Here is a 25,598-nt window from a genome sequence, read left to right as displayed (position 1 = left end):
CGATGTGTTGTCGGTCGGTGAGCGCAAAGGCAGATGGTGAGCGTGTTGCGGGTGTTGGGTTGGTAAGAGGAGGAAGCAGAGTCGGGGGTGTTGGGTCTTAAGTAGGCGGCAGGAGGCGGAGATGGAGTGGCGGGCGGGCGGGCACAGGCGCGCGGTGCTTGCTTACCTTACCACCCGCCGATTGCAGCGCCAGGCAGCCAGAGGCGCAGCCAGCAGCTTCTGGAAGGCGCGAGCGACGCTGCACGTGGCCACTAGTACTACAACAACACGCTGATCTGCGTGCACAGCTGGAATTCCATTTCTTCACGTCCCTCTCGCCCGTCGCCGCCGGCATCATCTCCTGAAGAGCTCCCGGGGCGTGCTCGTACGATGACGTTCACGGCCAGGCCCTTATCGGCCCAGTGACTCAATGACGGGGAGCTGGCCGCTCCCCGGCCCGCGTCTCCCGCAGGCGCAGGCCATCACGGTGCAGACCTGCCGATGTCGCCATGATAACTGTCCAGCGCTCATCAAACCAGCTCATCCGTCGTCTGATGCATTCTCCGGCTTGCTCACCGTAGGCTTGGATGGCAAGATGTGTCCAAGCGTAGCGCCACTCTTTGTTTGCGGGGTGAGCCGTGGTTCCTTGGTTCCTTGGTTCGGCGTGCCTGAGGCATCCGAGCTCGCCTTCCCCACTCTTTCGATGCATCCTACGTTAGATATCCACCGCCCCCACATTCCACTGCCCTCCACGTCTCTTTCGCTGCAACAGCCCAACGACCAATTTCCTGTCTCAGCCTTCGCTACTGCGGAATGCTGAATAAGCGGTTCTGTGTCCGCTAGTTTCAGCCCATCTACACCGGTGGAAGGGCTGACTTACCTAGTAACTTGCGCCCGAGCAACACGTCTGAGAGGCTGCGACCATGGCCCGAGAACAAAGAATGCCGTAAGCTGTGCGACTGCGAATATTGGCATTTCTCGTCTACACTCATTCCTATTCGTATATGTACCATACCAAGCTGCGGGGGCCAATATGCAAGTCTCCGCTCTTCTCGCAGGGTCTATTCAAGCGAGTCTGCTTTGAGTTCGACTCTCCGACCGCTTGCAAATTGATATAGCTTGATTGGACCTCCGTCTTACCAGCTTGGGGCCTTGAGATCCATTTTCCCTCTCTGCTGCACTTCAGTCTTCGACAGAGCACCATGGTTTCCGTGATCGTGATCGTTGTTATCGCCGTCATCGCCTATTATGCTGTCCGCGACCTCCGGCGCTACTGGGCCCTACGCCAATTCCAAGGGCCGCCTCTATGTGGCTTCACCAGATACTGGATGTTCAAATCGGCGACTTCAGGTCGTCTTCAACACTATTACAAGGACTGGAGTGTCAAATACGGTAAGAACCAAACCATTTCCAAGCTTTGGCCCATGTTCTGATTCTTTGCAGGTCCAACATGTCGCATAGGCCCAAACTTCTTACTAACAAAAGATCTCGCTGTCATCAAACAGATAAATGCTGTCCGGGGCGATTACAGTCGGAGCGACTGGTTCGTAGCCGCCCGCATGCATCCCACTCAGGACAACATCACAAGCTACATGGACGACAAGATCCATACGAAAGTTCGCCAAACGCTGGCACCAGGCGTGGGTTACCATGTCTCCTATCCTTTGACTTCTCCTGAGAAGATAGATGAGATACTCTCCAGTTCCTTATTCCAGCAGTTCTAACAGGTGAAAACAGTACTCTGGAAAAGACAACCCCCATTTGGAGCAGGATATCGACACAGCGGTGCTGAAAATGGTCGATTTGATACAATCGAAATATCTCTCCTCGCCTTCCAACTACGTCCAATTTGACCTCGCCCGCATGGCCACCTTTTTCACGCTGGACACGCTCGCGGCTGTCGCCTATGGCCGCTCCTTCGGCTTCCTGGACAAGGACGAGGATCCATTCGGATACCTGGAGCAGACCAAAATCTTCTGGCCTCTCTTCCAGTTCATGGCCACCTTCCCCGAGCTGCACAACATCATCCGCATCCCCTTCATCCGGAAGCTCTGGCCGACGGCCGACGACGTCCAAGGCCTGGGCGCCATCATGCACTTCGCGCAGGAGCTGGTGGCCGAGCGCTTCGGGCCCAACCCCGTCGTGCGCAAGGACATGCTGGGCTCGTTCATGGCGCACGGCATGCTGGCCAAAGCCCAGCTCGAGGCCGAGACGCTGATCCAGATCTCGGCCGGGTCCGACAGCACCGCGACGGCGATCCGCATGGCGCTGCTGCACATCTGCACCAACCCGCGCGTGCTCGCCTCGCTGCGCCGCGAGCTCGACGCCGCCGTGCGCTCCGGCGCCGCCTCGCGCCCCGTCATCCGCGACCAGGAGGCCCGCCGCCTGCCCTACCTGCAGGCCTGCATCAAGGAGACGCTGCGCGTCGTGCCGCCCGCCGCCGGCCTGCTGCCCAAGCGCGTGCCCGGCCCGGCCGGCGACACCATCGCCGGCGTGTGGGTGCCGCCCGGAACGGACGTCGGCTGGAACATCCAGGGCCTGATGCGCGACGAGGCGCTCTTCGGCCCCGACGCAGACCTCTTCCGCCCGGAGCGCTGGCTGCTCGAGCCCGACGACGCCAAGCTGGCCCGCATGCTCGACGCCCAGAGCATCATCTTCGGCTCCGGCAAGTACGGCTGCCTCGGCCGCCACGTCGCCAGCTTCGAGCTCGACAAGGCCATCGCCGAGCTCGTGCTCCGGTTCGAGTGGGAGCTCGCAGACGTCAAGGACCCGCTCAAGAGTCTCTGCATGGGATTTCATTTGCAGGAACAGCTTTTCTTCAGGGTTACCGAGAGAAAGGTCGTTGGGGGCGGGGACGTCAATGGGGAGGAGGCGTGGGAGAAGGTGGGAGCTGAGAGGAGAGATTTTGGATTGGAAACGAAGTGGGAGGATGTGTGAGACTTCTGCAATCGAGTGTCATTTTGTCAGCGGGACGATTTCGAGAACGTCTATGAAGATTTCATTATGAGCTATGAGTGTCACTATGGTAATGCGATATGATACAGTGGAAAGCAAGAATTCAAGTAGATTCAACCCTCAGCCACGCCGTCCATATCGAGACCGTTACGTTTTATACCTTTTCTTCCATCATACCATTCAACGCCATATCCATTTGCCACCCTCAAGTGGGAAAAGGAAAGGCAGAATAGATGGGCACGCTGTTGAAAGTGTGGATTGTATTTAGGAGCAATCCCGGGATCAATCTACCTAAGTACTGCGATCTTCACACATCAGCATATCGTGTTTAGCACAACGTAACAGGCCCTGAGATAATCAGAAGCTGTCTTTTCGCTCTTTGACTAGCAAGACTATGTATATCATAACAGTAATCGTGAATTCATACATCTGAGAAAGAAAAAAAAAACAGGAAATTTTCATTCTAACCCATAACCACCTAGCAAACCCAAAGCTAGATACACAATTTTTGCTAAGCCGCCTTCTCCGTCCCATGCTACCACTACTCTAGTGATTCCCGCTGAGAACCCGATAAAAATACAGCAAAGGGAGAACTAAGAAACTAGGAAACTCCTCCCGAATGTGTATGCTCACCACCCAAAACTACTACTCAATCAACCCTTGGCATTCCACTTATCGTTGTACGCGTTCACCGCCACCGCGATCTGCCTGTACAGCCAGTTCCTGCTCTGCTCGTCCGCGACGGGGATGAACGGCCCGTTGGTGCCGCCCTTGAGCGTGATGCTCATGCCCGTCCGCTCCTTGCTGATGGTCTGGATGTCCTTGAGCGGCACGTCCCACTCGGTCGTCAGCTTGCGCGTCTTCACCAGCATGATGCCGTTGTACGTCAGCATGACCAGCAGGTCCTTGCCGGGGAGCTCCAGGTGCGCGATGTAGTCCTCGTTGAAGTGGCGACCGTTGTCCAGCGTCTTGAGCCAGAACTGGCCGAGCGCCTCGCGCTGGCTGTAGGGACGCACGATGCCGTCCTGGCCGATGAAACGGGACAGGCGGACACGGTCGAGACCCTCTTGGTCGAAGACGGTTGTCGTGTTGCGCACGCCTTCGGCCATGTTGGACGCAAGATCGAACGCGCCGATGGCGGCCTTGGTGGGAACACCCAGCAAGCCCTTACCAATGCCCTTGACAAAGCCAAGAGTACCCTCCTTCTCCGCGCCCTGCAGCGGGTGGCGGGCGAGGCCGCCGATGCCACTGGCCAGACTCTCCGCGAATGCGTTACCACCAGATGTGATACCGTACAGAGCGTGCTTCGGTCTGTTCCTTGAACGCTTCATACGACGAGAGTTCTGGAACTCCTGGTCCATCGTGGCAACGGCAAGACCCTTAGACAAACTGCCGGTGAACTTGGCCATACTGTCCGAGAAACCGAAGACTGATTTCTTGACAAAACTGGACGCACCCTTCGCAATGCCAATACCAAGGTCCTGAGGCCTGTCCGTCATGACGAGACCCTTGTAAGGCTCGTAGAAGATGTCGGTGACACCAGACGATACGTTCTGGAACAAGCCAACAGGGTTGCCAAGGAAGTCGGCGGATCCAAGAATGAGATGGACTTGGCGCAAACTCTCCTGGACGTAGTGGTTCTTGATGCTGTTGACAAGAGCCGCGACCGATACGCGAGCATTCTCTAGAATGAGGGCGTTGTACCGCAGCGGAGCATCATTGACGTTACCGATGGACATGGTGAGGACATTGACGGCGAACATGAAGGGGTTAGAGGAAGTCATCGTGTCTTCGGCGTTGATACGCTCAGTACGGACGAAGGACAAATCGAACTGCATTGGCTGCAGGTGCAGAAGCTCGAAGTAGACATCCTGGCCGCCCTGTTCCTGCTTCGGCTCTGGGATGTCAAGCTCCTCGTCGCAAAGCTTTCCTTCCTTGACCTCAGACCAAGACGCTCCAGGAATCTTGGCAAAGTCAAGAAGCGCGAAGATGAAGTCTTCGTCGATTTCGAGTGTCATCTGCTGCAACAGGAAGGAGAAGTACTTGATGTACAGCACACCGTACGAATCATCCTTGACCCTCGTGATCGAGGCCTGGAGAATTGGGTGTGCCTCCATTTCCTTGCCCGTCTTGGGAACAACACTGGGGTAGAACAGAATAGGGAAGATACCGCCGTAGAGCTGGTTGTCGATCTGAATCCACTTGATAGTGCTGGAGAACTGCTGGTACAGCGCCGAGTCACCATAATTGAACTCGATATCACGCAGGGTGATGTAAACGAGTTCACGGAGCTGTCTGTTGACGAGTGAGATTCCGATACCAGCAATACGCAGCTTGGCCTTGAATGTAACATCCGTGTCCACATCCTTGACTTCAAAGCCGTCCGTGGTAGATCTGGATGCCGAGGCCGACTTCTGCTTGTACAAACTCTTCGAAGGCTTCCAGTTAGAGATGACAAGCGTCTGCGTCGGCCCATCCGCAACGACACTGAGATCGATGATCTTGCCACGGCTGGAACTCTGAGCCGGCGGAAGTTTGAGCGGAACCAGATTGCCAATCTCGGCGAGCTTGACGTGCCGCTCTTTATTGTTGGCCTTGAGCACAATCTCCTTGTTCTTGGCCGCCGGGTAGTCCCAGGCGTACGGCATAATGCTCTTTGGCGGAAGACGGTACCGGATGGGACGCCAGCCAGAACCGTTATCTTCCTCGTCCTCGTCAACGTTCGGGTTAGTCTGCCAGAACAAGAATTCCGTGTCGCTCTCATTGCGCATGGAGAAGGGCCAGTGCTTGGTCTCCACACTAACGTGCAAGAAAATGGTCGCTCCTTCCATGAGAATCTCGACACGAATCAGCTTCTGACGCTGACCAGCCTTGGCGAGCTTCACGTGGACGCTTCCGACATTTGCAATGTCGAAAGGTGCTGACCACTGATTGTTGACACCGGGGAAGCACAAGCAGAGTTGCTGACGCTCGCCCGATCGCAGATAGCGAAGAGGCAGGAGGTCGCCGTTCTTCAACGTCAGAATGTTCGAGGATCCGGGCTCACGGATGTTGATATCCTCGCTCATCTTGTTCTTGATGATGTACCGTGGAGCAATGGTAACAACCTTGCTCAAGTTGTACTGCACAGTATCAGCGCCATTCAATAAAGACTACAATGCGAAGCTTACCTTGCCCTCTCCCTCTTCAACAGTGACGCCCACGTGCATATCTGATCTCCCTTGGGCGCTCGGAAGCGCAACATCGTACGTACTACCAATCGCGTCGAAACTCTGCGGCTTGCTCCAGTTCGAATCACCGACCTTGATGAGTGCACGATTCTTGTGGTCATCGGTAGGGAAGGAGAACATGAACGGCTGGGCTCTGGTCGAATCGCCCTGCGTGTTTGCAAACACGCCGGCACCCGCGGCGGCCTTCGCTTGACCCAGGAATGCCTTGCTCCGCACGTCGAGCTCAAGCCCGGTCCTGTTGAGGATAACGTAAGGGCTGTACACAGCGACCTTGAAAGCACCTCCACTATCGGGAATGTTGTAGTAGTGGAGTTTCAGGCGCAATGCCAGGTCCTGATTGTCCTTGACTTCCACAGTCTTCTCACGTCGGAAGTTCTCCTTGTCGGACGAGTTGATGACGGAGAACTTGCTGGGCTTGAACGGCGTGTCCTGCATATCAACGCTCATGAGCAGCAAGTGGGAAAGTTCCACAACGTGCACAGGGCTGACGCCTCCCTTACGCAAGAAGTTCGTCCAATCCTTCTTCGTGTTGTCATCGTAGATCCTGTATTTGAAGTCGTATGGCAGGAGGTTCACGACTTCAACGGGGGCATGCAACTTGTAGCGCATGCATGGGTACACCTGCGTAAGCGGGTCCTTCTTGTCATAAGCCGCATGCAGCTGGAAATAGAAGGGCGGAGAGTCGTTGTCACTCTCGCCTTTGCACGTGATAATCCTCGTGGGCCGCTTGAGCATATCCTTCCAGAACAGCCTTTCGTTCGACCATGTGTAACCGAAGCCCTGATCCGGACGAATGATCAACGAGTGCATGAAGGCAGCGCCTACAGGAGCAGGCCTGGCATCTCCAGGAGCAACCTTCTCGATCTTGAGCAAGTTTCCATCCTCAGGGCTGAAGACGCCAATCTCGACAGGGATCTGAGTGTTGTTCTCGACGACGAGAGGAGAGCGGAAGGTGATATACTTGACGTTGTCCTGGCCAAGCGAGACTTCGCAGCAGATGCGGTGGAGGATACGGTCCTTACGGGGCTGAAGGTTGTAGATGTACTCGCCCTCACGGTTGACCGGAATGCGGTTGATGCTGTCAAACCCGCTGCCTTCCAGCTTGATGCCAACAATACCAGTTGCACCCTCCGGTGCGAGCGTTTCTCTGGTAGTTGTCGGGTCCTCAAACCTCCATGGCGCTTCTTGACCATCGGCTAATTTGGCAGCAGAGCCTCCATCAGTGTTCTCGCTGACTGCCCAGACGTTCATATCGAAACCAGTGTAGTTGCGAATGCGGTACGGGGCGTCGGTGCCACGCGGTTTTGAGAGCACGTCTTCATCGCTCGACAGGAAGTCCGCCGACTTCGATGCCAGTGCAATCGTGGCAGCAGTAACCGTTAGGTCCAGAGACTTCCTTGAGTACAGCTCAACTGCTAGCTTGTCGGGGTTTTGCTCCTTGGACATGTGGAAGCCGAGCTGCCAGGGCTCAATGAGCGGCTCCCAAGCAGACTTGGAGAAGTTGTAGATGTTGAAGAAGGTATCGATGCTGGTGTCGGCGACCATGGCTCCAGACCAGTCACGAACCTCGATGTCGAATTTCTTCACGCTCCAGTCTAGCATAGGCAATTCGTGTTTATCACCGATGATGACGACACGGATGCCCTGCATTGAGACCCTCATCTCCTCCTTCTTGACCACCGCCGAACCTTGAGCCTTTGCAACTTCCTTGCCTGCGCTAGAACGTTGGGTTGAAACCGTCTTCGCAGTCTGCTTGTTTTTGGTGGAAGCAACGGTGGATTTGGCATTGGTGCTCTTGGTACCACTCTTGATCTTCTTGGGTTCCTGACCCTGCAATTTTTCATCTCCATTGTTGTTCATAGCTGAAGCCTTGTTGAAGATTTGCATGGCCAACATTATATCGCGGAGCGATACACGAAGCACAAGAGGGTCGATGTCGACTTGGATGCTGGTCAGAGATGACTGCGGGCCTTGCGAACGCATATCAAGAGAAGTCTGAATGCTGAAGTCATCCAGGATGCGGAGTTTCGTGGTCTCCCACTGATCCATGCGGCACAGGAACATCCCGACCCGGTCTACCTGCAGGGTAGTAGCGTGCTGCTTTGAGATGAGCACTTGTTTTGTACCAAGCACAATGGCCTCGGAATTGGTCATCGCAGGGTTTGCGATAAGGATAGCCTGAGCCTCAACAACGTTGATGCGGAATGACATCTCCATAGTCGATTCCTCTTCGGGTTTCTTGGTCTCTGGCGTTTGAGCAGCCGGCTTGCTAAGGGCACTGGAGATGTCACTATTCGAGTTCTCTACGTCTTCGGTGGCAGTGTCATCCTCTTCGCTCTCGATCTCGATAGGCTCCTTGACAGAAAGGCCGGCGTTGACAAAGGCTTGGATGGCAAAGAGATAATCCAAGGCAAGGATGACGCGAGGGCTATCAATCGTCAAGAGGACAATCATGTGACGATCCTTGCCCCCGGAAATGGAGACGCTGGCCATGAACTGTTGCTTGACATCATTGTTGATCAAAGACATGACCTTGCGGAACTTGTTCGTCTCCTGAGTCCGGGTATCCCGGATCGTGAAGGATTGGATAAGAAGCTCCGACTCCAACGAACCGTCGCTGAGCATGCGCATCTTCACACTAGTCTCGTTCAAAGAGAACTTAGACAAGCTTGCAGCATCGATGTCGCCGACAGGCTCCGTCTCCTTGGCGTTGATCAACTCAAGACCGATGGCGCCAACCTTGAAAACGAGGTCGAGTTTAGTCCACGTCTCCTCCTGAGAGCCCAGCTCTGGGCCCTGGCTCGTAATGACCTGCTTGTCATTGCTGGGTTCGGGCTCGGTATTCTTCATCGTGTTGGCGCGTTTGAGCGTCGAGTCAGGCACTTGCCTCTCGACATCCTCATTCATAGCCGCTTCAGGGTCTGTAGCAAACGCAGCTGGAATGGATCTGGAAAGCTCAAGCATGAACCTCATCTGTTCTTGGGTTAATCTGAGGTTGATGTTGGACATGGAACCTTCGATCTCCAGGTCAGGGCGCTTGTACTCGGGCTTGTGTTCAACATAGGTGATGTCGAAACCCAGGTCAACCTTGTCGATCAACTCCAGCTCCTCCGACTTCTCCTCCTCGTAGTGGAAGAAGGAAGTGAGGCGAATGTTACGGAGGCCAGCAGACAGCTTGTTGGCAGTGTCTGCGTTCTTAGAGTCGTCAAGAGGTACGAACTTGTTGTTCGCATAGATTTCTCCCAAGTATGCTGTGAGGCTGTCACGTTCCGCCTGACCTTCAGGAGCAACCATGCGGGGGAAGACGACGATCGGTGTACGGATCAAGATATCGAAATGCATCTTGTTGGCCTTCTCTTGCACTTGGCTGGCTTGCTCCGCAGCGGCTTGACGAGCAGCATTGAAGATGGCCTGCATCTTGCCAAACTTGACTCCAAACTCCATGATCTTCCTGAAGGGCTCCGTGACAAAGTTGACTTTGATGGAACCGGAACGCAAGTAGATGGAAGTGTCGTAGCCAGGGTACGCCTTTGAGTCCGAATCGAAGGTCTCGTAGGCAAAGTCCAGCAACTCGTCACCTTCAATGGTAACAAGCTGACGCAAGGAAGATTCCTTAGAGACGCCTTGATTGACATCATCGGTCAAAGACAGACTGCCCAACTTGCCACCGACGCGCATCGCCTTGCCCATGATGAAGACACCAACATCTGCAGTACTGAGGCTCAAGGTTGCAAGGCGCATACCGTCGTTGTTCAATATGACCGATATTCCCTTAAGCTCAGCTCTGATGCGGATCTTGTCAGGGTCTGGGTTCACAGCAGCGACCGCGATTTCATCATCATCTTCCGGACTATCCTTGACCTTCTTCTTGTCTTTGTCTTCAGGCGGACCGGGGCTGGTGAAGGTGATGAGCACGAAGTCCAACAACGTCAACAAAGTCGCCCGAGTCACGATCAAGTTGATCGTGGAGACATGAACGTCTAAGTTTGTCCCAATGCCCTCATACTTGGGCATGAATTCGGGTGAGTCCTTGTTGACCTTGACAAACTTCAGTTGGAAGAGATCTCTGTCACCAGCATCGTCTGACGAGATAAGGTTCCTGAACTCTGGCAGTGGGTTAGGGTCAACGTGGTCCACGACCGCCATGCTCTTCAGACGGACTTCGGCCGCAATGTCGAAAGCCCTTTGGTAGAATTCGAGGTAGAAATGCTCCGCAACAAGTTCAACTAAAAGCTGGTCTGGTTTCTTGCCCTCTGGATCGGATCGATACAAAGAACCTTGCAGCTTGTCCACAGTGAACTTGAACTCAAAATTCCGCTGATGAACAGGCACGTCAGACTTGGTGCCATCAGTCGCATCCTCGAATTCAGCGTCATCGGCTTCGCTACCCGCGTCAGATACCACGAGCTCGCGTTGTTGCGCAGAGTATTGGAACGACCTGGATCTTGTCTTCGTAAGTTGGTCATTGCTGACATTGTCAGTGGGCTTCAAGTTTGAAGATCCAGTGGCTCCCTGTGCCACTTGTTTGTCCGGTGCAGGTGGGTCTTCGAACTTCGGTATAGCGACCTCAATCAACTTCATGAGGTTTTTGTACTTGGCATCCGAAATTGAAGCGTGCAAAACAGGCAGATTACCCGAGATGCGGAATTTTGTCAGGTCAGAGGCCTTGGGGACGATGCAAGTTTCAATGGTAAAGTCGACATTGATACGGTCCACGAGGTGGAGGTTCTTCGAGCCATCAGTTTCTACCAGTTGCGCCTTGGTCTCCTCTATCGAAGGCCCGATGAGGACTTGGGTTGAGTCGAGCTTCAACAGGAATTTGTCGTACATCAGGCCCTGAAGGCGCTTGAGATCATCCTCGGAGAACTGTCCCTTTTGCTTGGATTGGATGTCCTTTAGTGTGTCCTTGTCGATAAGCTCGCTGCTGACCTTGGCATGACCGGCATCCAAAATCAGGCAAATGCTGCTCTCTTTGGTAACGGAGTCCGGAACGATGATGAGAGGGGCTTGCAAGTCGAGCTGAGCGTTGATCGTCTTGTGCTCCTCAAGCGCAAACTCAAGACCAGCACGAGTCTGCTGTCGTAGACCCTCGACAGTTGCGCCAGCAGTCTCCATGAGTGCTCCAATAGACTCCATACGGCTCTCCGGAGGCTTGAAAAATTTCACAACCTCGACCACGAATCTGGGGTTGTAGATGACTTCCATACCCTTCAGCTTCACGGTCAGAGCGGTATCTGCGCTTCCATCCAGAGGGTTGTTTTCGAAAGACAACTGGAAGAAAGGATCGGCAACTTCCTCGTCCGCGTCAGCTTTTGAGGTTTCGTCGTCATTAAGCTCTTCGATGCGCTTCTCATCCGGCACAGGAGGAGCATCCTTGACGGTGACAATCTGAGGGAACAGACTGCCTTCCGTGGTGCCATCGTACAACCGCATGCCATCAAGGCTGAGCTCTGCAAGCATGGAATCGGTCCTCTGTAGAACCTTGGTGCTGAAGGAATCAAACAGCAAGCGCAGAATCTCCGTGGCCTTGCCGTGCGGGTCTCGCTTCAGTGTGAAGCTACCAGTCCGAAGACTCATTTCCACTTGCATCTTCACATACTCCCGCGGCATGTCAACGGCCTCGGTAATTTGCTTCTTCTCGTCCCAGTCGATGGCGTCGTACAGCTCTTGTCGCTGTTTCTCCGACATTTGGGCGTCCTCAGAAGTGTCCTCCTGGCCACCTCCCCAGATCCATGACGACCATGACTGCTTCTGGGGCTGCTTCTTCACGCCAACGTTCTCCTTACGCAGCTGATTACGGGCAAGCGAACGCCAGAATCGCAAGTCTTCATAAGACAACTTGTGCTCCAGGTCATCAAGCTCCTTAGTTTCATCCGGCGAAAGCTGCTCTTCTCTCTTCTTCTTCTTGAAAAGCTCGATGTACCGTTTCCGGTCATCGCGCCTTTCCCTGAAGTAATCCCAGGACCATTTACGGTTTCTCTCGTGGATCTTATCAAGCACTGCATTTCCAGCAAACTGAAGCCACGCCCGAGGATCTTCCTTCGGCCGGCTCTTGGGCTGCAGCCTCTTATACTCTTGATGCCTGATGAAGTAGTGGAAGAGGTCTACCAGCATCAAGGCATCGCGGTACTGGTCCTCGTCGATGACAAAGCCGAGCTCATCAAAGAGCAGACGAGCCTTGATCTTGGGCCGGTCCGTCTTGCCGGTCTTGTCCATCTCAAGCCCCGCCCTGCCACTGACGGGCTTGAGGATGAACTGATGCTCGGCAATGGTAGAGCTGTCGCCCTTGATGATCATGCTGCGAAGCTTTTCCACAAACTCGGCATGGTCCATTGCCTGTGTCGTGCCTGTGCCCGAACACAGCAGCTTCGCATCCGTGTCCCAGTATACCGCCAAAGAACCGAGCGTGGCGAGTTTGTGAGCGGAGGCAGAAGCGCTCTGGATGAAGGTGGGTTTCCAGTTCTCGTCGGTGCTAACGGCGCTGAGCTCGTCGAGAGTGATTCCGAGCGCAAACGGGTGGCCGGGATCGGAGAGGGAATCCTCATAGCGAATGTGCACATTCTTCACGCTGACCTGGACGTTATCCACGATAGCAGTGACCAAGCTCGCCGTGAAGCTCTGGTTCTTTTGCTGCTCCTCCTGCGACATGCCCTCGGTGTTTCTTTCTTTCAGCATTTCCGCACTGTCCAGCTTCTCCATCTTCACGGCGTGCGCCCGCCGGTCTTGCTCATCTGGGTCGAAGTCGGCATCCTCCCTAGGCGCAGCCAGCAGGAAGACATCCTCGATGCTAACCCGCACGGGCTTGCCTCTGAGGTTCGACCATGGTATAGAGAGTGTGAGCGAGCCGAGATGGCCCTGGACAACGTTGAGAGGGAGGTTGAGCTGATCGAGGGCTTCACGGCGAAGTTCGAGATCGCGGAGCTTGACGTCCCCAGACCAGATACCGACGTTCAATTGTTTCGGATCGAAGTTCTGGACGTACATGCCCAGAAAGCGGTTGAGCAAGTTGGCGACGAGACCCTCAAGCATGGCGGTGGAAGGTGGCCGTTACCCGGGCCTGGGATGGATATAGTACAAGGTTCGGAGGGTATTTGAGTGAAGCAGAAAACCGTTCTATCGTCAATCCATAAGCAGAATGGGTATCAATCAGGCAGACGTGACGTCGTTAGGTGGCGCGGAAGGCGTCGAAGGATTTGGTGGTGGTGCGGCGGAGGGAAAGTTGTTGTTTAAGTCGAGCGACCCCACTGACACCGACACACGCGGCGCGCGCCAGCTAGGAAGCTGCCAGGATTTGCCAGCTCAGAGCGGGGAGCGCGATGCGCGAAAAATCGCCCGAAGCCGCAAAAATGAGAAATGGTCGAGGTATGAGTCGAAAATCGCGTGCAACGATGCAGGCCGCTGCACTGGAGACACGCAACACCTACTGCACGCGCTCGTCTTTGTGTGGCTTGCCCATCTTTCCTGCTCATTCCGCCAGGATGACGTCGATCCCTTCTTCGTGACACCAGCAGCCAGGCCGCAGCTGTTGGTTCCACGTGACCGTTCTCATTCTCCCGCACTGACTCGTAGCCAATGGAATTTCCTCGCGCGTCTCCAGCCCAGAGCGCGACTGTTCATTCCGGTGCTTGTCGCCTTTCGCAACCCTAATTTCCAGACATTGAGTGCTGCAATCGTCATCCAGCCTTCAAGCTCAGCATTCTACTCAAGCATCGACTTCATCTGTCTCGCGCCGACAAACCCATCGCGCCCTCTGTCTCCCGCAACCGGTCCTCTACCCGGCTGAATCACCCACCATCGACTTTACTCTTCTCCATACAAGCACAATGGGCTGGTGGTGGCGCTCAAACACCCAGACTCCGGTCACGAAGCCCTCCGACTCCACGCCCGACCCGGTCCCAACTTCGTCGCAGCCTCCCTCGAGCCCGCACGATGTCGCAGATAAGCCTCGCGCCCCATTATCGCGCGAAGAGCAATCCGAGCTGGAGCTGCAGAATCTCCTCGCCGAGCTCCAGGCTTCTGTCAGGTCAGGAGAGGCTCCCAGCGGCGGCGCTACCACCACCGCCAACTCCAGCTCGACCGCCGCGGATCCCACATCCTCCTCCATCTTCCCCACAACCATGAACTGTCGCCAAGCCTTCGACGGGGCCTTCTACTGCCAGTCATTGGGCGGACAGGCCATGAACGTCTACCGCTACGGCAGCCTGCGCTCGTGCTCCGAGAACTGGTCCGACTTCTGGTTCTGCATGCGCACCCGCTCCTACGGCGACGCAGAAAAGGCCCGGCTGATCTCGGAGCGGTACGAGCAGAAGGAGGCCAAGTACCGCAGCGGCCCTAGCAGCGAGGATATATGGGACGTACGCAAGCCGGGCGAGGAGCTGCGCAACCCCTTCAACAAGGATCCGGACCAGATTGAGATCCCTGGCTTGCCCAAGCCCAAAAGGCTGACGCAGTCGCAGGAGTGAGCATGAAGGAGGGTCCACTTTGGTAAAGGCGCATAAATCAATGGGCGGGATGCTGGATTATGGATATGCATATGGCTGGCGTTGTCAAAAGTTTCCGAGGCGTTGTAGTGGAAATGGGATACCCAAATACTACGAGGTCGGTTCTATTAGTAGTACAACAGGGGGTAGTTGAAGCATCCATCTGGACACGAATGCACGATATAAATATAAATACATGCATCCGGACGAGAGCTTCAACGCCCCGATTTTGTTGCGATGCTCAATGAACCGGCCTCGTATGGAGTACAAGCAAGTCCAAATCCACATGAAGAGACGACGTGATGTTTATGTATGTATGTACAAATATGGAAATACTCATCTCTTGAAAGCCGACATCATTGTGAAGGCCTGGCTGGAACCGACGGTAACCACTCACTCTGATTTGGCCAGCTATTGACACCGAACGCAGATTGAGATTTAATAATTCGCTCACATAGTGGGTAGTTGAAGCTATCATCCGGACGCAGATGTAGATTTAATAAGACATTCGTGTCCGGACGACAGCTTCAACTACTCACTTATGACTGAATTCTTTTACAGAGAATAAGATTTCAGGTATCAGTTACGCTCTTCTCGACAAATGGTTTCACGGAGCAAATGGCACAAAGTTTTGAATTGTGAAAAGTAAATTTTTTTTGCACCATCTTGATGCTTGGTGATCATTAACTACAGTCCCATGTGCAGAAAAAACTTTTTTCCGCCCATTCATGATCTCATGAAAAAGGAAAAAACCCAGCACGAGCAATGCAAACCCAAAACCCTATAGTGGCTCTAAAAACTCCGAACCGCCATCATAGATGGGAATCTATGCCGAAGAAAAGAGGAAGCAAGAGGTGTGCGCACCAATTTAGTCAACCTCCTCGACGGTGGGGCCGTCGTCGCCGCCGGCGCCGCCAGGAGCAGCACCACCGGCAGCGCCGGGGAAGCCACCGGGAGCACCACCCTCACCACCAGCGCCGTAGAACTTCATCATGATGGGGTTGGCGACACCCTCAAGCTCCTTCTGCTGAGACTCGTACTCGTCCTTGGTAGCCTGCTGGTTGTCGTCCAACCAGGCAACGACCTTGTCGATCTCGGACTTGAGCTTCTCCTTGTCGCCAGCGTCGAGCTTCTCGTCGACCTTAGGGTCGGAGAGGGTGTTGCGGAGGGAGTAGGCGTAGGACTCGAGAGCGTTCTTGGCAGCGATACGGGCAGCCTCGGCCTCATCCTCAGCCTTGTACTTCTCGGCCTCAGCAAGCATACGCTCGATCTCCTCCTTGGACAGACGGCCCTTGTCGTTGGTGATGACAATCTTGTTGGTCTTGCCGGTGCCCTTCTCGAGAGCGGAGACGTTGATGATACCGTTGGCATCAACATCGAAGGTGACCTCGATCTGGGGAACACCACGGGGCGCCGGGGGAATGCCGGTAAGCTCGAACTTGCCGAGCAGGTTGTTGTCCTTGGTGCGAGCACGCTCACCCTCGAAGACCTGGATAAGGACACCGGGCTGGTTGTCGGAGAAGGTGGAGAAGACCTCGGACTTCTTGGTGGGGATGGTGGTGTTGCGCTTGATGAGAGGAGTCATGACACCACCAGCGGTCTCGATACCAATGGAGAGAGGAGCGACGTCGAGCAGGAGGATCTCGTTGGTGGACTTGGAAGAGGTGTCACCAGACAGGATAGCGGCCTGGACGGCAGCACCGTAGGCAACGGCCTCATCGGGGTTGATGGACTTGTTGGGCTCCTTGCCGTTGAAGAAGTCGGAGACCATCTTCTGGATCTTGGGGATACGGGTTGAGCCACCAACAAGAACAATCTCGTGGACGGAGGACTTGTCGATCTTGGCGTCACGGAGGACACGCTCGACGGGCTCCATGGTGGAGCGGAAGAGGTCCTGGCAGAGCTCCTCGAAGCGAGCACGGGTGATCGAGGTGTAGAAGTCAATACCCTCGTACAGGGAGTCGATCTCGATGGAGGTCTGGGCAGAGCTGGAGAGAGTGCGCTTGGCACGCTCGCAAGCAGTGCGGAGACGGCGGAGAGCACGGGCGTTGGAGGTCAGGTCCTTCTTGTGCTTCCTAATGGGTCGTTAGCAGCTGTGTATATGTAGGGTGGTTTTGCAAAAGTTACTCACCTCTTGAACTCCAGAGTGAAGTGGTTGACCAGGCGGTTGTCGAAGTCCTCACCACCAAGGTGAGTGTCACCGGCAGTGGACTTGACCTCGAAGATGCCCTCCTCAATGGTGAGGAGCGACACATCGAAGGTACCACCACCCAGATCGAAGATCAGGACGTTGCGCTCGCCAGAGGCCTTCTTGTCAAGACCGTAGGCGATGGCAGCGGCGGTGGGCTCGTTGATGATACGGAGGACGTTGAGGCCAGCGATGAGACCGGCATCCTTGGTAGCCTGGCGCTGGGAGTCGTTGAAGTAGGCGGGGACGGTAACGACAGCGTTGTTGACGGTGCCACCAAGGTAGGACTCAGCAGTCTCCCTCATCTTGGTCAGGACCATGGAGGAGATCTCCTCAGGAGTGAAGGTCTTCTCCTCGCCCTTGAACTCGACCTGGACAACAGGCTTGCCACCCTTCTCAACAACCTTGAAGGGGAAGTGCTTCATATCGGCCTGGACCTCAGCGTCGTTGAACTTGCGGCCGATCAGGCGCTTGGCGTCGAAGACGGTGTTGTGGGGGTTCATGGCGACCTGGTTCTTTGCGGAGTCACCGATCAGACGCTCGGTGTCTGTGCGAACGTTAGCGGATGCTCACGACGATCAGGCTGGGGCGGGGAGATGCTTACCAGTGAAGGCAACGAACGAGGGCGTGGTGCGGTTGCCCTGGTCGTTGGCGATAATCTCGATGCGGTCATCTCTGAAGATGCCGACGCACGAGTAGGTAGTACCCAAATCGATACCGATGGCGGGCGCCATTGTGATGTGAGGCTGAAAGAGGATCTAGTGTTGGGTATCAAAAGGCGAAAGGAAGAAGAAAGGTTCGTGGAATTCGTAGGTAGAGGGCTTTAAGCCTTCGTGCGGTTGAATGCGCAAGAGAATTTGGATGATGAAGAAGCGTGGATGGTTGCTTGCGCGCGGATGGTACTTAAGTAAAAAGTGCAGGCCGGAAGAAGGTGCTGGAATCTGGCAGAACCATCGCGGAAATCTTACGCCACAGCCCACAGCAACACCGCGCGCTGGGCCACCCACCACCCATGATGTCAGTAGACCCTTCTCGACACAGCTGGGGCATCCTGGAACATGCGCGCACTCTCAACGCATCCTTTTGCGCCCATTGCACCGTTTGCAGGCGCTGCGCGAGCCACACTTCTTTGGCAGGCCTGGCCCGATGACGCGCTTCTGCCCCACCAAGTTGTGGCTGGTGGCCGTAGATTCAGATAAGATTAGATTGCTGCCTCCCCAACCCTCGAGGCAGGCGCAGAAGGGTCAGAGCCGCCCCAGCCCCACAGTTCGCAGCTTCAAGAAACTTCTCGTCGCGACGAGGCGTTGCTCGCTCAGCCTTACATTCCAGAGCCTCAACGCTCTCCAAGCTTGCACAGCCCGCCGCACGCAGCGAGGTGCAGTCAGGCTGCAGCGCTGTCTGCCTGTTTACCGCCTGCTGCCTGTTGGCATTGCCAGCTCAGTGCTTCGCAGTGATCTGATGACAAACTTGGTCGCCAGCTTGACAAACAGCGATGCGTTTCGCTGGAATTTCCACGTTGTAAAATTTTACCCCAGAAGCTTGGCATCAACAACACTGCTTTTGCTGCCTAGCGTGAATTTGTTTTTCACTCGTACCATGGGTAGTTGAAGCTATGATCCGGACACGAATGTCTAATTATTAAATCTACATCTACGTCCGGATAATAGCTTCCACTGCCCACATATGTTGTTAAATGCGAGGCATAATTATTGTACTCCATGTTCTAGGGCCTTGTTATTCTTGCTACCCTTCGGTCGCAATACTCCTCTGTGACCAGCTGGTCTTGTTGCCTCAGGAACACAGGCGTCTGAATGTCTTGACTTCTGTGTTACCATTGCAAAATTCCAACGGTCCAAAATAAGAGATAGGACCAGGCATCCAGTGAACGCAACACGCGCAGTAGCAGGAGAGTCTGAGGGCCGTAGACGATTTCTCGCCGTGTTTAAACATTCTGCTACAGAGATCTGGGTGTATTGAGACAAAGGCCGTTCCATGCCAGCTTCTGGCTAGCTGCGACACACAGCGCGATGCAAAAAGCGCACGTTGGCAAGCGCTCACCGCATTCCTCCCCGGCGTGCTCCATTGGAGCCTAGAATTACAAGACAGTGTGGTGTCGCAAGAAGAGGTGGGACGCGTGTACACGTCAGATAATGAGGAGCAAAGTTTGAAGGGCGGGTTGTGCGACCTCTTGGCACCCACACATTTGAGGAAAGCTAGAATTCCCCAACTTGGCAGATCCGCTGGTGTTGCGGCCATAATGGCCAGTCGATACGGATAGCCGTCGGTGTGAAGGCAACTCGAAACGCACACAGCGGAGCGGAGGGAGGATCGGAGCATGGAGCGGAGACGCGGAACATCATGGGCAACTTCTTGGCAGGGAGCGGGCGAGACGGGCGGGTGTTGCGCTGCACCTTTCCGACTGCTCTGCGGCGAGCACCTAGTCTTCCACCGCAGCGGAACCCTACACAGTTCTTATCCTTCGGGGCAGCATTGAATTCCCGTGCTCTTGACCCTCCCCTTCGAGTTAGGTCGACTTGAAACTCGCACAGACCGACGGGACTGTAGAGCACCAGCATCAGCGGGAATAAAAGGACGATCGCCCGCGACACGAATTCTGAAGCGCGATCTGCTTCTCCGCAGCGGATCATGGCTAAGCTCAGGAATGAGGGGCTCAACAAACGGTGTTGCGGTGAACGTCTGGGGAGGGGCATGCCAAAGACGATTCATGCCAGGCAGCGAGTGTGCTGCTCGTGGGAACACGAGGGTCCCGGTCCCGTCCCGCTTCGGCCCCTGGCCGCATCTTAATGCTTCTCCGCAACGAAGGCATCTGGACCTTCGGCTCAGAAGCTGTCCCGCAGTTCCAGCCAATCACGGAGATTAGATTTCTCATCCGAACTCCGGGCCGGCCATTCCTGGAGCTCCCCATCAGTTGACCATGACCTGATTAGAGCAGCTTGCTTATCGAGCTTTATGTATCTCGAGCTGCTGAAAAGCTGCATGTTGGCTGCATTCCCGCTTTGCACCTGGCTTCAGCAATGCTCGCCTCCAAGCTCCGCCTGATTACTACCTTTCTAGCCTTGGGCATTGCACTACTCTGCGCGCGTTTGCCTTCCAGCATGTCTGCCACCGCAAGCTCTGTGCCTGCTGGTACACCTTGGGCTGACGGCCCATTGCCCCTCATTGAGACGCCCCAGTATGCAACGAAGAAGGACGACATTTGGACCAAGGGCGCCACGCACATGGCCCTTCTGCACAACGCTATTCTCCGCGGTTTCAACACCGTCTATTTGCAAGCGCCGCACATCAAGGACGTCGACAAGGCGGATTTCGTCGGATACAGTCTCGCGTGGTTCAGATTCGTAAAGAGCCACCACGACGATGAAGAAGCCGAGCTTTTCCCCAAGGTCGAGGAAGTGCTGAAGGAGAAGGGTATCTGGGAAGAGACGCACAAAGAGCACGGTGAGTGAAATCGGCGTACACGACTACAAGTACTAACTAATTGCTCCAACAGAGTCCTTCCTGGAGGGTCTCGGTGCCTTCAACACCTACCTGACATCCCTGTCGTCGCCCGCGGCCTTTGATGGCAAGGAACTCGTCCGCATAATGGACACATTTCGCGAGCCCTTCAACGACCACTTCCACTCCGAGATCAAGACGATCGCATCATTCGCAAACCTCCCCACCGCGCCCGCGCCCGACAGCCCGGAAGCTGAGAATGCAACGGCCACATTCAAGGTCTGGGGCAAGAAGACGCTGACGAAGGCGGGCATGACGGACGTGGTTCCGTTCTGCCTGCTGAATTTGGACCGGACATACGAGGAGGGGATGTGGGCGACATGGCCGCCGATGCCTGGCCCCATCCGGTGGATGATGGTGAACGTGTTCGGAAGCTGGAACTGGGGCTGGTGGCGGTTTAGCAGCTGCGATGGCAATGGCAACCCGCAGCCTTTGTATGCTCTCCAGGGCGACCAAGGGGCCGAGAAGAAGGAGGAGCTGTAACTGGCGCACCGTCACAAATGTGGTGCTGCGGGTCAGGGGAAGCAGTGAGTTCACCGAGGATGTTCGGATGTCGATGGAGTTGGTTCGGTGCTTTCTCGAACGACCTTGGATTATGGGTACATGAATTGCATTGATCAATTTCTGGGACCTCTGAAGAGCGCAGCAATATGGTGAGCGATTATCTGGTGTTTCATGGTGCCCCATCAACATGTGCTCCAGACTCAGATTCGGGAGTACATCCGGAATCTCGGAAGTTCGGGGTACGTAGAAGGCTCATGTCGGCCGACGCATCCCTCGGACGGTGCTCCGTCCCCGTTGAAGTGTCCCTCTTATCTTTGGCCCTAGGAATGCTGACACAGACTTACGGTGGCCAGCTTATGCGTGCCGGGGCTCAGAAGCCTGGCGCACTAATCGAGGCGGGGGAGTTGGTAATCCAGGGTCCTGCAGGGCGGAGACATCATTCTGCAGCAAGACCCTCCTCTCGCTGGGGCAGAGACGGACATGAAGCGCATCTGGGACTAACCTATGCGTGCATATTGAACGCACACACGCACGCCTCTCAAGGCGAGTACGAAGCTAAAGGCGGTGGGTATGCGGGATTGATACCCTGTTGCGAAGCTTTGAGAATTAATACCTCATGAACAAAGCGCAAGTTGACCGGTGTGTTGAGGGGAAGCTGGAGGCGCAAACACGCAAGCATGTGGTTGGTCGTGGTGGTTAGCCCCCCTGATAGCAGTCCTATGACGACGAAGGCCAGCTGCCCGCCCCGGCTAGCCGGAGAAAACCTAGGACAAAGCTCGGAGGGCCGGCAGCAGCCAACAGCATCGCAGGGCTTCGATTGACGGGCGCTGCGGGCGCGCAACGGCAGAGCCCGCGTCCCTTCGGGCACGACCGTCTGTGGCTTGCAGCAGTGAAGTGCCGCGACCGTCGCCGTGGCCATCTGTCAGTCGAGGGCGACGTGATGTTGACAGGCGACCCCTCCGCGTCATTCTGAGGTAGGCAGGAAGCGCGGCTGGCTCGTGGCTGGCGCCGGACAGCACGCAGGCGACCAGACGGACAAGCGGCGGGTGAGGAGCCGTGGGGCAAGAGGCGCAGGTGCAGGCGCGGTCCGCATTCCGGGCAGTTGTTGAGGCGGCGGCTTTCGGCCTCAGGCAGCCAGATAGGCCGGGGCGGCAGCGGGCTCGAGGCTGCGGAGCGGACTGAGATTGCAATCTGGAGAAGGGGGCACGGGGGGGTGCTTTGCCAGCGGAGATCGACGGGGGGCGCAGATGCTGGCCGTCGTCATCCCCGAAAAAAATCCTTGGCCTGGCTTGGGAGGGCGTGCAACCCAGGCCGGACTGAGGGGGGTGAGACGTGCCTGCTGCGACTTGTTGAACTCCGGCTCCTCAAAGGGCCCCAGTACATAAAGGGACGCGTCCGCCGCGCCCGGAGTGGAACTAGCAGAACCACTGACAGCAAACCCTCATTTCACCTTCTCCACGTGCGCCAGCTTGTTGCGTGCGCCGAGCGATACCCACGAGTCACGAAATCTCGACCTCCCACGTAGGTGGCGGCGATCCGAACTAGACCGCGGAAAAGCGCATCGGGCGGAGTGCAGGAACGAAAGAGAAAAAAAAACGTTGAGCGCGATCCTGATAGGACGGCCCCATCCAGTTCCGCGATAGAGTCATCGCCCAGCACGACCGACAGAGCCGATAGCGAAAATGGCAGCCGCCGGAGCAAGACAGGGTAAGCTGAAAAACTCTCCTCCTCGTCCGCCCCAAGCATGAGGTCGCAAAGCCTCAACCTCGTCCGCTGCATCTCTTCCGCTGCGTCCAGAGCGCCGGTTTCCGCTGCCCGCCCTCTGCACCATCTGTTCTCGTCCCCCGCCATGTCTGCGACCGGGGCTGGTAGGCGCCCATTGGCCCGGGAGCTCGCGAAACGCACCGAAACGGGAGGGCTGACATCAAAATCGTACGATTCCTACAGATGCCTTTGAGCGGGTCATTACGGGCAACAAGAGCTACGCCCGCCGCTCCGCCCAGAGCGAGCCGCAGCTGTGGTCGACGCTGTCCCAGGGCCAGAGCCCTGAGGTGCTCTGGTTCGGCTGCGGCGACTCGCGCGTGCCCGAGACGACCATCTGCGACTGCAAGCCCGGCGACATCTTCGTCCACCGCAACATCGCCAACGTCATCGCCCCCGGCGACCTGAGCAGCGAGAGCATCATCGACTTCGCCGTCGGCGCCGTCAAGGTCAAGCGCATCGTGCTGTGCGGCCACACCAAGTGCGGCGGCGCCATCAACGCCCTTAACGACAACGACCTCGGCCCCGCCCTCAACGCCTGGCTGCAGCCCCTGCGCGAGCTGCGCCGCAAGCACCAGCACGAAATTGACCAGCTCGATACGGTCGACAAGAAGGCGCTGCGCCTCGCTGAGCTCAACGTCCGCCAGGGCCTCGAGACCATCCGCGCCAACTCCACCGTCCGCAAGGCCGTGGCTGAGCGCGGCGTCAGCGTTCACGGTGTCATTTTCGACATCTCGACCGGCGAGCTGCGCGTGCTCGACGACGAGCACCACCACATCCCCGCCGGCCTGTGGCAGCACCGCTAAATTTTGGTTTGGAGTTCGGGAGGGAATACTTGTGCTATAGCCTAGACGGTGTTGACGGTCTTGTAAATTTGCGCCCCTGTGCCATCGACTCGGAGAGAGATAAGAGTCCGCACGTATCTATACCTATTGTTATGCTCCTAGGAATTGAAGTTTATCCCCGAGATGCCCATGTGTCAGCTGACACCTTTGTTTACTTTTAGAAGATTGAGATCTTCGGCTCTCGAGAGCTTGGCTATCGTGTTTCGAAGTTTAATATTAACCACCAGTGCTTTGTACGGCCTTGGCTCGCTGCAGATCAATGATACGCCCCGCATGATACCTGTAAAGGGGAGGTTCCTGGACAAACCCCACGCTCTGGATTGCCGCCACGATATATCGCTTAAGAGAGAGGTTCGTGCGCCTGATAAGTTTGGCTCTTCTTTTGGTTCGCTGGCAAATGAGCGCTGCCCAAAGATGGATTGCTATTTTATCAGTCTTCCGCCCTACCAACAACCCCATGCATTCCAATAACTCAATATTTAGCATCAAACCCGGCAAGCCACGCCTCAACAAATCATCAAACCAAACTTCCATTAAAGCCAAAGCATGTCCTACTTTGGGTTGGGCTCGATGCCGGTCCAGAACGCAGATCAGGGCGGTGGGGGAAGCCTATCTTATGGCGAGAGATGGCACATAGACAACACGGAATGGCATCACTGGATGCCTGGCCCTGAGTTCCCCTCGAATTCTCCTGTCCAACAACTAAGCTGTCCTGGGCCGTTCAGCGGACGTGCCCCGCGAGGACCTTCACTGAATTACTATCACTACGACCCTCAAAGCGGCATGCATCATCATACGTAGTTGTTAACTGCATATGCGATAGCCTGCGGAAGAGCAAGAGGCATCTGTTCGTGACTTCGGGGCTTCGTGTCTATCACTCTCCTTGTGAGCCAGCGTTCAGGTGCGATGCCAATGTACTGTGAAGCACGAGCGCTGATGTGCTCTGCATCTACAAACTATGACTTTCGCGGAAAGACATGTGCGAGGTGCGAGTCTCACGCCATTTCAAGACACAATAGTCACAGGTAAAGACATGTCTCTCGTCATTACACCGAACACTCCAGTTCACAGCCAAGATATAAACACCATCCTCAATTCCAGAAAGAGTCTCTGCACCTGTATTTCCCGATAGCTGAGAACGTAAGCCATGGTGAGCAACCAAACAAACAGGCCAGTCCGCCATCGCCGGATTGATGTGAATCTACCTTCGATCAACGCCGTGAACGAGGCCGCCGCGGCATCAACTACATATTTCATTCCCGGGGGAAGACGCGCAAAGAGAAAACGTTCTTCCCAATCCTCAAGCAGTAACTCTCCTCAGCCAAGTACCGGCCGCTTACGTCAACGGCCGCCCTACCAACGCTCACCACCCGCTCAACCTAACGGAGTGCATACAGCTACTTCAAGGACCTCTTCACAAGATTTAAGGGTCGGACTCGATTATGATGATAGTGACAGAACCGAGTATGACTCTGCCTGGGAGGACGACATGCCTTACGACCCGCAATCCACGTTCGACATGGTGACCGAAACCGAGAATAACATCATTCGGGCCTTCGAGGAAATCATGGCAACTATAAATGATGAATGGGAGCGGGCCAACGCTAGACTGAGGTCAATGATGGTTGCCTCTTTGTCTATGATCTCAACGGAAGCCACGACTAATCGACTAATGTTGTCTTGAGGGCTAGCTTGAATCGGCGACCACGTTACTGAGTTGCGGGTACGTGCATCGTATCAAAGAGATACTCTTTGTCTATGGCTCTCTGACAATCGAACTCACATTTTATAACTATTGGCGTGGGAGATGCGCCGTTGCACAAGGCTAATTTGTTCATTGCTACAGCACTAAATATGGGTAGTTGAAGTATTCATTTAAGGGCATCGGGACAAGAGTATCAACCATATCGACCACATTACAAGAGGAAGCAAATCGACCTCGTGGGTCCTTACTACAAGCAACTTGGTGAGTTGAGCTCTCTTGAGCACACGCCTGAGAGTCATGCAGGCCATTCCTCCAGCAAATGCAGATCGGCTCCTTCTGGATATCTATTTATTTCGACACTGATCTCTAGATGTGGAGGATCGGCAGTGAGAGGGATTTCCCCTCAACGGGTGCTCTTATAGGCTTTTCTTAGTT

The 25,598-nt window shown here is 55.4% G+C and overlaps 10 protein-coding genes across 10 annotated transcripts; 4 read left to right on the top strand and 6 right to left on the bottom strand.

Moving 5' to 3' along the window:
* Nucleotides 1-1,181: 1,181 nt before the first annotated feature.
* On the top strand, nucleotides 1,182-2,916 carry LTHEOB_7872 (Cytochrome P450; the record flags this gene model as incomplete). The annotated part of the gene is made up of 3 exons (XM_035517286.1): nucleotides 1,182-1,371; nucleotides 1,423-1,595; nucleotides 1,717-2,916. The coding sequence occupies 3 exons, from the start codon at nucleotides 1,182-1,184 to the stop codon at nucleotides 2,914-2,916; spliced, it is 1,563 nt and encodes a 520-aa protein (XP_035370891.1).
* A 671-nt stretch (nucleotides 2,917-3,587) lies between these two features.
* Nucleotides 3,588-6,773, bottom strand: LTHEOB_7871 (Vacuolar protein sorting-associated protein vps13; the record flags this gene model as incomplete). Its single annotated transcript, XM_035517285.1, has 3 exons — nucleotides 3,588-4,182; nucleotides 4,231-6,056; nucleotides 6,105-6,773. The coding sequence occupies 3 exons, from the start codon at nucleotides 6,771-6,773 to the stop codon at nucleotides 3,588-3,590; spliced, it is 3,090 nt and encodes a 1,029-aa protein (XP_035370890.1).
* Nucleotides 6,774-6,852: 79 nt separating this feature from the next.
* LTHEOB_7870 (Vacuolar protein sorting-associated protein vps13) lies at nucleotides 6,853-7,709 on the bottom strand (the record flags this gene model as incomplete). Its single annotated transcript, XM_035517284.1, has 2 exons — nucleotides 6,853-6,915; nucleotides 6,990-7,709. The coding sequence occupies 2 exons, from the start codon at nucleotides 7,707-7,709 to the stop codon at nucleotides 6,853-6,855; spliced, it is 783 nt and encodes a 260-aa protein (XP_035370889.1).
* A 38-nt stretch (nucleotides 7,710-7,747) lies between these two features.
* Nucleotides 7,748-8,060, bottom strand: LTHEOB_7869 (Vacuolar protein sorting-associated protein vps13; the record flags this gene model as incomplete). Its single annotated transcript, XM_035517282.1, has 2 exons — nucleotides 7,748-7,759; nucleotides 7,821-8,060. 2 exons carry the CDS (start codon nucleotides 8,058-8,060, stop codon nucleotides 7,748-7,750), a joined length of 252 nt encoding a protein of 83 aa, XP_035370888.1.
* A 56-nt stretch (nucleotides 8,061-8,116) lies between these two features.
* LTHEOB_7868 (Vacuolar protein sorting-associated protein vps13) lies at nucleotides 8,117-9,014 on the bottom strand (the record flags this gene model as incomplete). The annotated part of the gene is made up of 2 exons (XM_035517281.1): nucleotides 8,117-8,134; nucleotides 8,244-9,014. The coding sequence occupies 2 exons, from the start codon at nucleotides 9,012-9,014 to the stop codon at nucleotides 8,117-8,119; spliced, it is 789 nt and encodes a 262-aa protein (XP_035370887.1).
* A 53-nt stretch (nucleotides 9,015-9,067) lies between these two features.
* On the bottom strand, nucleotides 9,068-13,193 carry LTHEOB_7867 (Vacuolar protein sorting-associated protein vps13; the record flags this gene model as incomplete). Its single annotated transcript, XM_035517280.1, has 2 exons — nucleotides 9,068-9,111; nucleotides 9,179-13,193. 2 exons carry the CDS (start codon nucleotides 13,191-13,193, stop codon nucleotides 9,068-9,070), a joined length of 4,059 nt encoding a protein of 1,352 aa, XP_035370886.1.
* A 794-nt stretch (nucleotides 13,194-13,987) lies between these two features.
* On the top strand, nucleotides 13,988-14,626 carry LTHEOB_7866 (uncharacterized protein; the record flags this gene model as incomplete). Its single annotated transcript, XM_035517279.1, has 1 exon — nucleotides 13,988-14,626. One exon carries the CDS (start codon nucleotides 13,988-13,990, stop codon nucleotides 14,624-14,626), a length of 639 nt encoding a protein of 212 aa, XP_035370885.1.
* Nucleotides 14,627-15,512: 886 nt separating this feature from the next.
* On the bottom strand, nucleotides 15,513-17,566 carry LTHEOB_7865 (Heat shock protein HSP71; the record flags this gene model as incomplete). The annotated part of the gene is made up of 3 exons (XM_035517278.1): nucleotides 15,513-16,719; nucleotides 16,776-17,379; nucleotides 17,437-17,566. The coding sequence occupies 3 exons, from the start codon at nucleotides 17,564-17,566 to the stop codon at nucleotides 15,513-15,515; spliced, it is 1,941 nt and encodes a 646-aa protein (XP_035370884.1).
* Nucleotides 17,567-19,867: 2,301 nt separating this feature from the next.
* Nucleotides 19,868-20,831, top strand: LTHEOB_7864 (Hemerythrin hhe cation binding domain-containing protein; the record flags this gene model as incomplete). Its single annotated transcript, XM_035517277.1, has 2 exons — nucleotides 19,868-20,291; nucleotides 20,344-20,831. The coding sequence occupies 2 exons, from the start codon at nucleotides 19,868-19,870 to the stop codon at nucleotides 20,829-20,831; spliced, it is 912 nt and encodes a 303-aa protein (XP_035370883.1).
* Nucleotides 20,832-22,596: 1,765 nt separating this feature from the next.
* Nucleotides 22,597-23,419, top strand: LTHEOB_7863 (Carbonic anhydrase; the record flags this gene model as incomplete). Its single annotated transcript, XM_035517276.1, has 2 exons — nucleotides 22,597-22,720; nucleotides 22,800-23,419. The coding sequence occupies 2 exons, from the start codon at nucleotides 22,597-22,599 to the stop codon at nucleotides 23,417-23,419; spliced, it is 744 nt and encodes a 247-aa protein (XP_035370882.1).
* Between the last annotated feature and the right edge of the window lie 2,179 nt (nucleotides 23,420-25,598).

This window comes from Lasiodiplodia theobromae (assembly GCF_012971845.1).
Source record: "Lasiodiplodia theobromae strain AM2As chromosome Unknown scaffold_24, whole genome shotgun sequence".
In the NCBI taxonomy this organism is placed as follows: domain Eukaryota; kingdom Fungi; phylum Ascomycota; class Dothideomycetes; order Botryosphaeriales; family Botryosphaeriaceae; genus Lasiodiplodia; species Lasiodiplodia theobromae.
The sequence above is the reverse complement of the archived record's forward strand: the minus strand, read 5'-3'. Positions and strand labels throughout refer to the sequence as shown.